Source organism: Apteryx rowi, unplaced genomic scaffold (assembly GCF_003343035.1).
Source record: "Apteryx rowi isolate R43461 unplaced genomic scaffold, aptRow1 scaffold_495, whole genome shotgun sequence".
NCBI lineage: Eukaryota > Metazoa > Chordata > Aves > Apterygiformes > Apterygidae > Apteryx > Apteryx rowi.
Window position 1 is genome coordinate 429,490 of NW_020450755.1, and position 12,068 is coordinate 441,557.

General features: G+C 40.1%; 1 protein-coding gene across 3 annotated transcripts in view; it reads right to left on the reverse strand.

Moving 5' to 3' along the window:
• The window catches only part of TIAM2 (T cell lymphoma invasion and metastasis 2), a 185,442-nt gene that overhangs the window by 81,043 nt on the left and 92,331 nt on the right, over positions 1-12,068 (reverse strand). For all 3 annotated transcript variants that reach the window (XM_026079217.1, XM_026079215.1, XM_026079216.1), the window contains 3 exons: positions 8,024-8,459; positions 2,818-2,990; positions 1,561-1,785 (listed from right to left, as the gene is read on the reverse strand). In XM_026079217.1, the coding sequence (XP_025935002.1) occupies positions 1,561-1,785; positions 2,818-2,990; positions 8,024-8,459 (834 nt within the window). The remainder of the gene's footprint in view (positions 1-1,560; positions 1,786-2,817; positions 2,991-8,023; positions 8,460-12,068) is intronic.

Below are 12,068 nucleotides of genomic sequence, written 5' to 3' on the forward strand. Positions count from 1 at the left end.
TACCAGTCTCAAATTATCAGATGTTTTCTGTTAATGGCCTAACAAAATAAAAGACACAGCTACTTCAATCCACAGAATTATTAACCTAAACTATTAGACACGGTCAGTACACAAGAGGCACTGGGTAGTAAAGCCTTTGCCTGAACACTGAGATGCCTCGTTAAAGCATCTTTTGCCAGTCGCTGCTTGTAAAGCCATGGGCACAGGCAAGAACCCAATGCCTCAGACGCACTTCCATAAAGTGTCATTGGACTGACTTCTGGCTGACATGGTAAAAGCCACAGTAGAGTATGGCTTTATGTGTGTGCAACACTATACAAACAATAAGGTGACTATTTTAACTGAAGAACAGTTCTAGCACAAACATTTGCTGTTCATCAGTCTGCCCTGACTGTCTTAAGCATGGCTTGGCTAAAATCCCAAGGTACCTATATACCATGAGAATTAGATTTTAGGGGTGTTGTTCTGTTTTTTGCTTTAAAAACAAAACTTCATTGGTGAAGCTTCCTCAGTTCCAGGCTGCTACTTTAGCCAAGATACAGACATTTCTACAATCATAATATGAAAATGTGATCAGAATAACACATGAGGCATTCAGAACCTATATTCAGATTTACAGGGAGATGCTACTGATGATTCGGTTCAGTTCTGGCTGTAATGAAAAAAAATTAGCCTGGACACAAGTTCAGAGGTGAACTTTTTGTCTGCTCCACCTATGGTTGAAGAGCATATTGACTCTTGCTTGTGCAATGCAAGCTTTCACAAGCTAAGCAGTGATGGGCCTGGGCTTGCATTGAGATAAAAATTTGCTAGCACACAACTGGAGCGCTACAAGAAGTGCTGTTAGCGATTGAGTAAATGTCTCCCATCTTTTTGAACGGATATTGGAACAATGCTCCAGCTGCTGACAGCATCACTCCTGGTATTTGTGGAAGTGCTTTCCCACATAAGATGTAAAACCCATGTCTTAATTTCTTGTTGTCTTTTAGACTCCTACAGGATTTCTGTAGAAGTCTAAGAGGCCTTGTCATTTTAGTCATGGCTAAATTTCAACTGAAGCACACCATTTTGCTACTTTAGTCCTTCTTCCAATTTTATTTGGATAAAGTACTTGCCACATTCTCTCTTAAGGTGTAGAATGGTATTGCTATGTACCTACTCTTAAATCTCTGTTGTAATTCAATAATAAATTAAATATTCATAGAACATACTGTATATTCTGTGGTATTCTCTGTAACAGCTAGGTATTTTTAATAACTATCTCATAAAACAGAGAAATAAAAATTAATTACATTTTTCCAGAAGAGAAAAGAAATAACTTATGTGCTCATAAAACAGATTGGTCTGATTCTCAGCTTTGAGCCCTGGCCTATTTCCTGCACTGCTCTTGAACACAGTAGAAATCTGGCAATAATTATGACTACCATGCCAACTATCTCCAAGACAATTTCTCTCAGGCCTAGAAAGCATTAACCATCAGAGCCCAAAGCCAGAAATAATGATAAATATGCTCCTGTAATAATATCCTGTAGTAGAAACAAATGGCATTGTTTCTAGTACCTGATTCTCTATGGCCTTCCTGTTTTTTGGATCACTAACAACTGAGAGCTGTAACTCTGCCATCTTTTTCATCTTGCTGTCCATGTCAATCTTCTGGAAGAGACTCTTGGTTTGATTTTTCAGCAGCCTAACGGTGTCCTCTTTCCCAAGCTTCTTTGCAAAGAGGGAAGCACAAGCTGAATGTATGGCAGTAACCCAGTTTTCCAGATCCGTCTGGCTTGTCGCCTGTGAAACAAATGCATGGTGCAACGTTATAATCAAATAAGAGATACCAAAAAGGAATCAGCAGCTCTAGAAGATAATAAGTGTCTGAAAGGCTCACTGAGATCTCAGGCATTTTGTTTTAAAATGACTCAAAGTTTTATCTTTAAAACTATGGAAATAAAGGAACTGCCAGCCTTCTCCACACTTCATCATGACTGGCCTCCAACATTCAGCTTCTTAAACCTGCAAGATTTGAGGGGTCAGATAGCGCAAAGAGCCCTAGGAGCTGTGGGAAAGATGAGGCTTGCAACCTTCAATCCCTCCAGCTAGTTAAGGTGAAAACTGACAGGTTTCAAAGATAAAACTCCTCCAGTCTCACAAGGCAAATGGGATAACTTTAAAAGTAAGGTCTAACGAGAGATATTTGCTTACTTAAAAATGCCAAATTAGTTGAAAGAGCACAGCAAAGTAAGAAGAATACATTTGAACAAAATGTCTCCAGATATATTTACAAGTGCACCTATGAATCAACATGTTTTCATGCAGGCAGTTCCACATAATACTGTTCTTTATTAAAATTTCCAGTGGTGCAGCTAAGCAGCCAAGATCTTCAGATTATTTTTAGCCTTCTTTTTGAAAGCCTTGCTCAAGCAAACTCTCTTTGAGGCCAGCAGATTCATGGTTGAGCCTATCATTCCATACATGTGGAATGCTTACAGAGGTATAAAAAGTTGATAGTACAGCTGGTTTCCTAGAAGCTTGTAACCCAGGAGCAAGTGTCTTGCAGGTTTGTGCCATTCTCATTTGTGCTCTCTGTTCTTTTTATTTCTGACCCGTAATTGACTTAGCCCACTGGTGTAATATCAAATACCTAGATCATACCATACACTTAAAATAGCATAGTACAACGCTGTAACTTTACTATAATTTTTAAGTGAAAGTTACAGGCATGATGTGTGTGTACATATGTATATATATAAAACCATATGCATGCACGTGCACACACACCTCTTAATTGGAAACAATCACAAAGTTACGTATGCACATTGTTACCTGAAATAGGTAGACATCTCCAAAAGAATTGCTGAGACAGAATATATTTTCTTTCTTGGGATGCTCTGGAACAGACTGCACTATACTGTCCTCTGCAAACAGAGCGTATCGAGGCAAACTGCTCTGTTCCATCGAATTCTTTCCATAGGTCTCATAAAACAGCAGGGTACAACCTTCAGGTTTGGGAAGGACAAAAAAAAAGGAGAAAGTAAGTTCAGGTTCTCTTGTATTAATATTTTTGTGAATTAAGACATCCTTCAATGACAGGGAACATCAGTTCCATCTCTCTCAGACTGGAGAGAAAAGCAGGTTCCTCTAAACTGAAAAATAGGCAAGGTAATGCTGAATTTGCCAATGAAGAGTTGGAACAGACATCTAATAGGGACATGTTTGTCCAACAAATATGCAGAGACTGAAGAAAAAACAGAACAACTCAGTAGACAGCCTTCTAAAATATTAAAGCACGTAGAAAACACTAATCCCTCCTTATTTAAATCAGCTTTTGTGTTTATTATTTAAGGGAAGAACTAATCCTCTCTCATAACAGCCACCTAAGCAGCCTTTGTATTTGCAGAAAAGATTTGCAGAAACTTTTGGCTTCACGCAGCATACAAAGTGTCATACAAAACTTGTCAAGTTTAAACTGTGTTTCCTTGAATCTACCTGCAAATTGTGGACTTAGATAATGAACTCAATCTGATTAATTTAAAACAGTTTAAAGGGTTTGAGTTTGGTTATGTTCAGTCTCGGAGCCAGCATAACATGCAAGATCCTAGACTTCCATCCAGAAAACAAACTTCATCCATGCCGGTGACAATCACGTATGTAACAAAAGGAATAATTTATGGAGGACAGCAGAGGAGACTTGATCCCAGTCCCCAGAAGTATGATTGTGTTGTCATGTTGTCTTTGGCAGTGAAGCTCCCTTAAGAAGCACCTGTCTCCTCCATCCCCTGCCAGCCATTCATTCCTGTCCAATGTTGCAATCCACTGTTCTCTAAGATGTGCTGGTTTACCTGTCCCTCAGGTCACAGTCTGAACCGCATTACTAAAATAATAATTATTTCAATTTTTTTAATTTTTGTAGGTCAGTTCTGCAGCTAGAGAAAATACATAAGTACATCTCACTTTCACCCCTAGGAAACAGCAGTTTAATGATAGCGTTTATTATTGTTATTTTTTAATTTAGAAGATAAATTAACACAATACCATGGCTGGAAGTTTAACCTGGAAGGTCTAAGATCAGATATAATACATACATCTTGAAAAATGAGGATAACCTAGTGGAGAGAGAAATCTGCTGAGGGAGGTTGTGGATTCTCTGTCAAGTTGAGCCTTGTCCAAAAACTACGCTCTAATTCATTCAGGAATTAATTTAGGGAAGGCCTATGGCCTGAGTTACACAGCAAGTCAGACTAAATGATCACAGTGGTCCCTTAGGGCCCAGTACTCTATGAATATATTACTGTTGTAACCCCTATACGTATTCAGTTCAGAATTTGAAACTTAGCCAAAACAAGGATTAACAGTTCGCTAGGGCTACGCCATTGTTACTTCTCTGTCTGCTTTTTGTTGTTGTTTTTCCTTCAAATCAATGAGGTATTACAGCACAAGGCAGGACCAAAACTTAGGTTGGTGGCATGTCTCTGTGTGACAGATTGCATGTATATATCCACATGCAAATATACCTATACAGTGCATAGGTATATGGATGGGATATTGCAAAGCCTACAAAAATAGAAATGTTTCCTTTATACGTGATTTTAAAACATTTAGCAAAAAGCTGAGTTCAGCCTTTCTTTTAACATTTCTCTAATATTTAACACTGTTAGAAATCCCAAATACATCATCCTAATTTATGCAAATTTAAGGCAGAGCTTACTCAGAGGTAAAATCTAAATTCAGAACCAAAATCAAGGTTTTTTTGATTCTTCTGTCTGATAAAGGGGGAGAGTGGTCCTATTTGAGTTTGTAGGGCACATTTGCTGTGAAAAGTTATGAAGTGGAATCCACTGCTCTTCTTACAGCCCAAATCAACAGAATTTGAAATGCAAAACTCATTCAGATGGATCTCATTGCAGTCTCCAGGGCCAATGAATGTAAAACAGCTACAGAAAAAGGGAAATAAATATATAGCAGAAATTAGTGACCAAATCAGTTGACAACTGAAAAGTTTTCAAAGGAAGGAATCCAATAAATAGATATGCCTGAAAACTACCTATGTGCACCTTTTTCTATTCCTATCCAGAGTGTCTGGCAGATTATTTAGGGTAACAGCAAATCCTCCAGAGCTGGTCCTATCCTTCCCCCTTACCAGCCATCCCTTCTTCTCCCATAAGAGACAGAAGCACTTGGAAATCTCTGCAGATGCAAGAGAAGAAGAGGGTTTGTTCCACTCAGTATATCAGGCACAGAATTTTTTCAGTCATTTCAACATAACAGGGTAAACAAAAAAAGACAGCAAGTCTTCTCTTCCACTCATCAGCAGCAACACTGTACAACCACTTCCACTTCTGCATTTTAGGAAAGTGCAAATTAAGTTCTATTTCGGTACATGGTAGTATTTTGGTACATGGTAGTTCTAAAGTCCCATGTTTCCTCTATACGTTATCAGAAATGTAACTAAAACTGGGTTGCTTTTTATCCTGACAGCTTACTTGTACTAAAAAAAAACAACCAACAACAACAAAAAAACCTTGGTCGAAGAGTATGCATGTGTGTTTAGGTGTACGGCACCTCCAGGTATATCTTTGGGTTAAGCCAAGTGAGCCCTAAAAGTAGCTGGTTTCATACATTCTGACAGCCCCACTAGGACTTTTTATGATCCAAGGGTTTTGATCAAAACTTGAACTGAGGGGGGAGACCAGTGGGAAAGCAATTTCTCTTATTAAAATTAATTGATTAGACAGGACAGATGGGAAAGAGAGTTCCTCCTGTTAAAGGGTTACTATTCAGGCTCAGGTCCTGATGGCCCTGAAAGTACAGTGGACGCCTCAGAACATGTATACTTTCAAGTTTGGCAGGTAACCAGATGGTTATAAGCCTTCTGCATATTTATAATTAAACACATCTCAGTAGAGTGCAAAGAAACATGCTGTTCTCCATGTGCATATGTGGCTATTTTAAGTCATATTTTAAAATATCTTGGCTATTTAAATTTTAAGAACAAATTAACCACAGATTTATTCAAAACTCTGTATAAGGAGAACTAAAGCAAACGCCTTGATCTTGATATAGCATATTATGAAAACAGAACTACGCCTTGATATCCAGACAGGCAAGTTTATCTTGGCATCAGAACTCTCTACAGAACAATAAAGGCATGAGATCAAGGAAATGAGGAATGTGTATTTAAAACAGCTAACAAAGCGGAAGACATTCTGCACCATGAATGGATCCATATCACTCATCCTAAGTAAAAAGCATTCTGTCTAATGCTTTTTATAATGTTAGCATTTAATAAAGCTTTTTACAAAGAATTTTTTTATTCCTCTTTTATAGATGGGGAAATTCAGGCAGCAAGAAGGAACACAACTTGCTCAAGGTCACCAGTAAGCTGATTTCACAGCAAAGAACTGTACACGAGGCACCTGAGTTCTCCTTTCCAGAGCACCATAGCTTCATTATCCCAGAAATGCATGGACTACTGGTATATAACATGCTTCAGTTTAGGCACTTGACAAGATTGTTAGAAAACTACTTGTGTTTTAGAAGAGGCAGATCAAACTTGTATTCACAGTCCATAACACAAACACATACAAGAAAAGGGTGGCATTCAGATATTGTTTTTCCCCTTTGTATATACTGCTTGTAAGCATGATTCATGCTATTCGATGATTGGGATAAGTGATTTAAACTGTTAAGACTGCCTACGTTTTGATTCCTTGATAACAGGTCTCTGAATTATTAGGCAGAATTGCTACATTCAAGTTTACTTCTTTTAAATCAGCACTATCAACCATAACATTCTCAGCACTTGCTGTTTACTGTTCATTTTTTTTCAGGTCTATACCCATGCAGAACTTTGAAAAGGGCAACCTGTGGGAAAGTTGTTATTTTCTCTCCTCCAGTCCCAGATATGCTAGGAAATTATGAAGTTTGATCATTTCTTTACTCATTAACTTAGCATCATATTTACTGAAAGGCAAATTCCTTTGGATGCAATTCAGAAAAAAACAAACAAACAAAAAAACCCCTATGAACTCACCCATTAAATTCCTCTACCTCCCCACAATAGATGTTTTTTTCCTTCTTACACTTCCTGACACCCATACACTTCTTGCGGCACACCTACCTCCTCCATTACTCTGAGCCATCAATGTGACCTCCTCGCTCAAACACAATAATCATGCACCAACCCACTAGCAGCACTCTCTTTTAAGTGGATTGCCTTTCCACAGGGCTGTTTCACAGCAGAAGAAGATGGGGGAGATGGGCAAAGCAGGGACACAGAAAGGCAGCGAGACACAAGCGTTCAGTAACACAGGGAGCAGGCGATGTGAAAGACACATCCTGAGAGCAAAGGGAAATCGGTGAAGGCGCTAGGACGGGGCCGTGGCTCTGGGAGCGAGTGCCCTGTGCTAAGCCGTGGGCACCGTGGACAAAGAGYTTCCCCTGCTGCTGCTGCCGCCGCAGCCTCCTCTACCCAGAATTGCACCTTCATGGGTCCAGTTTTGTGTCAATGCCTCAGCACAGAGGCATTCAGATCTTTGTTATGTTGCTGTCTGAAGTACAGGCAGCAAACAATGTTTTTATGTTGACTCACCCCAACTTTAAGTAAACCCAGGAAACAGTGGCCTCTGTACCAGGGACTTCTCCTGATCCCTAAATTTTTACTGCCCCTGATACAGAGGTGTGACTTCTGTTTTCTTCCTCAGTTTTGGCTCAGTTTGGTCTCTGACTTCCAAACATCCAAAACCATCTTCTAAAGTCTCAATTCTGCCTGAGTACAGGAATGGGGAAGTCGGACAAAACAAACTCCACTACGGTATAAAACGCAAGGTTGCATATGCAATACTAAACACACAAGCACTACTCTGATTTAGCAAGCTGCATGGGCACATGCTCCATTTTCATCATGTGGGTAGAATGCAAAGTCAGGTGTGCTTACAGAGCTGCTTACAGAAAGCAGCATGCATGAAAAGTTGCTGGCACACTATGGAAACAATGGGTGGTGTCAAGCTTAAAGAGCAACGCTGTGATTTACCTTTGAGCGTTACCCAGTACTGCTTCCACTTCCTCCGGGCGACCAGCTCCAGTTTTTTCTCTTTCTGCAGAGTCACTAGGGGTTTGAAGAACAGCCACCCTGCCTTGCGCACCACTCCTTGCTCTTTCTCATACAACAGATCGAGCTGCTCTAAGGAGCTGAGCGACTCACTGCTGGAGTCTTCGGTTTCTGACGAGGTCTCCGTGTTCTCAACATTTGTCCTACTCATCTCCAGCTCCCGCATGAAGTTCTCGTAAATGTTCTGCCTCAGGGCATCACTGCTGACGGCGTTAGTGGATTCACTTCTTTGGGACAGGACATGGCTGGAGCCAGGTGACCACAGCAAACTGGAAAGCTGGGACGGTGCCAGAGTGTCTGTAGTGAAGTTGTCCATTCTGCTGTCAAAGTATTCGCTCCCATCTTTACATTTTGGCTCCTGTACATAAAGCAAATTGCCAGCAATCAGTCACCAGAGGTATGACGAAAAGACACATCTCATTTGGCATTTAAATTTGTTTCCTGTTTGGCCACAGTGAATTCCTTCCTCAAAGGCAGCCTCTTTTCACCATTACATCACAAGCTTTATCTCGGCAGCCACTGACACTGTCAGTGCCACCACTCAGGTTTTACACAACAGCACTCCATTAAAGCCTAATCACTATGTCGACAAGTTTGGAAACCTCCACGAAATCTCTGAATCTGCTGATGACTGCTGCGGCTTCTATTTCCTGAAACCTGATGGACACCGGGAAGACAACCACATCCACCCACTAACTGTGAATGCTCCTGTTTTCTCTGGCTGAAACACAGCCACTGCTATTCACTCAGACTGCCTGAGTGCAAGGCAGGGGACAATGTCATGGCAAGGTTTTTTACTATTACTGGGTTTTCAATAGTTCGGTGATGCTCCATTCGTGTGAGGCAGCTATATTTAACTTTAGCACAGCTAGGCTAATTTTACTTCCACTTTCAATTTGCCATATAAACCGTGTTTAACCAACACAAAGAAGGTCAAAAGTTCAAAATATTTTAAGCTTGTTAGTATTGACCAATTGACAAAAATCTAATCTAACAGAAGATACACCTGCTGGCTGGCATGAATCCAATTTCCAAACTGCAAAGGTGTATATTTTATGACTTTCTGGAAAGCCCATGGGAGCTTGACTATCCCACCAAGCACTGATGGGCATTTTTCCTAACTGCATGGTACTTTTCATCCCTGCATTAAGTAGGGAGACCAGTTTTATTGGAAATGCTCAGGCCTCATGACACTTCATGTATGATTTCAACTTTACGTTGTGACATGGATGTTAACTTATGCCCATTTCCTGCCACTACTTGTCAACATGGGACCTTGATAGCAGGTCTGGCCTTTTCCTTCTCAAGCCTTTTCTGGTAAAGTGCTGACTGCCCTCAACTTTCACAGGTTGCAGGGATGGTGAGGGATTTTCCAGCTACACAAGACTGGGCTCCCTGGACCAACTTCACTGTCAAGAACCATGATATATATCTTAAGAAGCAATTTATCATCCTCCCAGCTAAAGTCTTACTGATGGTATTTAAATACAACTGAGATAGAAGAGCATACAACACAAAATCTGATGCCTTTTGCAGTAGAGGAGAAATCTGAAATCGTTGCTTGAAAAATTTTAAGGGGAAGAAAAGAAGAGCAGAAGCAAAGCTATTACCCTCAGTACTAACAAAGCTATTATACTTTCCTTTCAAGTTTAGACCGTCTCTATAGTAGCATTTGTTTGCTCACAGACTTCTGTACAAGGATAAAGTAAATAATCCTTGGTCTCCTGTGCGCTGGTCTCATCAGAAGCTTTGAGAGCAACTACCTTTTTGCTTTTTGCTTCCTACTTGATGCTCTTCAAAAATGTAGTGGAAAAGCTGTGCTGTGTTTTGATAGTATAATGACCTCCACTGCACAGCCAAGAGCAACACTGAGATCACATGCAGTTGCAAGTGTCACAAGACAAGTCACCTTTCAATCAGCAGGCCACTGCTGGTAGTAGCTTCACAAAAGCCAAGTTCAACTGAAAAAATACATTCTATTGTGGTATATTTAAGTTCAACTCTAGCCTTCTGGATCACTAGCAAAAAGGATCTGATTCTCCTGGGATTGTAGCACTGGCCTCCATACCTTTCACAAATCTTATCAGATTTTTAGTCAATACACTCTGACAGTAACTCCCTAAACATGAACAATTTTGCATTTTATACAGTAATGCCAAATACGTCTATGCAGCACAAGGCAAGGCACAAGACCTTAAATTTCAATGACGCATATAATATATACTCATATTTGCCAGAGTTAAGTTATCTGAGAACAGATATAAAAAAAAATCTAAGGCATCAGTGATAGTAAGCAGGGCAGCTTCAATTCTCCACACGCAAGCTGAGGGAAGGTTTGAAAGAAAAAAAAAATAAAATACATATATGTAATGCATTGGTGTCCACAAAGTGACTATACAGCAAGAATCACAATTGCACCAGCCATACACAGTTTTGTGCAATTGGAAGTTTTCTTTGCCCTCTTTTTAATTCACTGTCAGTGTATGCATGTGTCAAAATTCTGTATTTTAATAGTTTCTGACTGCTCTCCAGAATCTGTCAGTTCCCTCTAGAAAAGGGTAACATTCAGTTTATTAAGGATATCTATTTCTTTCAATTCCAAATCACTAATAAGAAAAGTAATGAGAGAAGCATATACAAGAGGATGTCTGCTGTGGAGAGCCACTACAGGAACAGCTAGCATTAATGAAAACAGAAGGATACAACTTGTCCATGAACATATGCTTAGTGGCTACTAAGCATATCCTATGTTTTCTTCATGGACACAGAAAGGGTAGAAATGAGGAAGTACCAGAGTAGAGTAAATGAACACAGGGTCCAAAATGAATGAAACTTTGGGAGCATATACACTTCACTAGGTCAACATCACTCGTGGTTTTGTAGAAGACTATGGCATGGTGTCGTTGTAGCAGCATCTGCACCACTGCTGAAAACATCTGACCCAGACTGTTGTTGGTGCTGTTTTCCCTGCTGGGATCATTCCTGTTCACCTTCTCTCTATTGCATCTAGTGACAATAGAAAACTATCACTGTTTTTGCTCATCTGCATTCAAGCAGATCTCTCCAAGTTTGAGATATATCCTGGAATAGTTACAGATAACGCAAAAGATGAAGTGGCTAACCAAGATACCAGCTAGGCAAAGTGATGTGTGTAATAAATAGCTGCAAAGAACAGGGAAGGAACTAATGGAGGCTGTTAAGTCCGTGAGGACCCAAGCTGATAATGGGATCTAATACCAGCTTTCAATCCAAATAAAGACGTTACCTCAATGTCCTTTTCTTTTAAATTCTCTTCCTTCRGATTCACACCACTACACATCAGTGCTCTGGCTTATAAAAGTCAGTAAACTTCAGAAACAATCCTCATAACCAGGTTATTTACTTCATTCAAGAACTTGTCTTCTGCAGTTGTTTTCAGTTGCTGGATTTTAATTTTACACAGCATATGGTCTTTGATTAAAGTTCTGCCTATGTTACAAAGACAGATGCATGAGTAATTGCATACTTGGTCTACGCCACCATCTTTAGCAGAGCCTGACTGCACAACAAGTCTGCCCAAACTCCGCCCACACATCAGTCATTGTTGCTCATGCTTAATGTATTGTGATACAGCATCTTCGCAATGCTGGTTCTGCAAGGATTTAAACAAATGAGGATATGCCATGCAGTTGAGCACTAGCGATGCATAGAGAGAACACAGTAGGATATCCTCCCGCAAAGAGAGCTGGGTCATGGCACAGAATGACTGCAAGTCTTTGATGTGAGACCATTATTAGAAAGGCAAACTCAGTTCCAGGATATATCAGATCAAGTATCAGATCAAGCCAGACATAAGGAAGCATCCAAGTCACTGGGCAGGGCATAGCCAAGGGCTCATCTGGAATATCCCATATCCAATTCTGGTTGTGAATGATGTAAAACAGGTGCAGAGAAGGGTTGCCAGAATGAAAAAGGAAACAGACTTCCT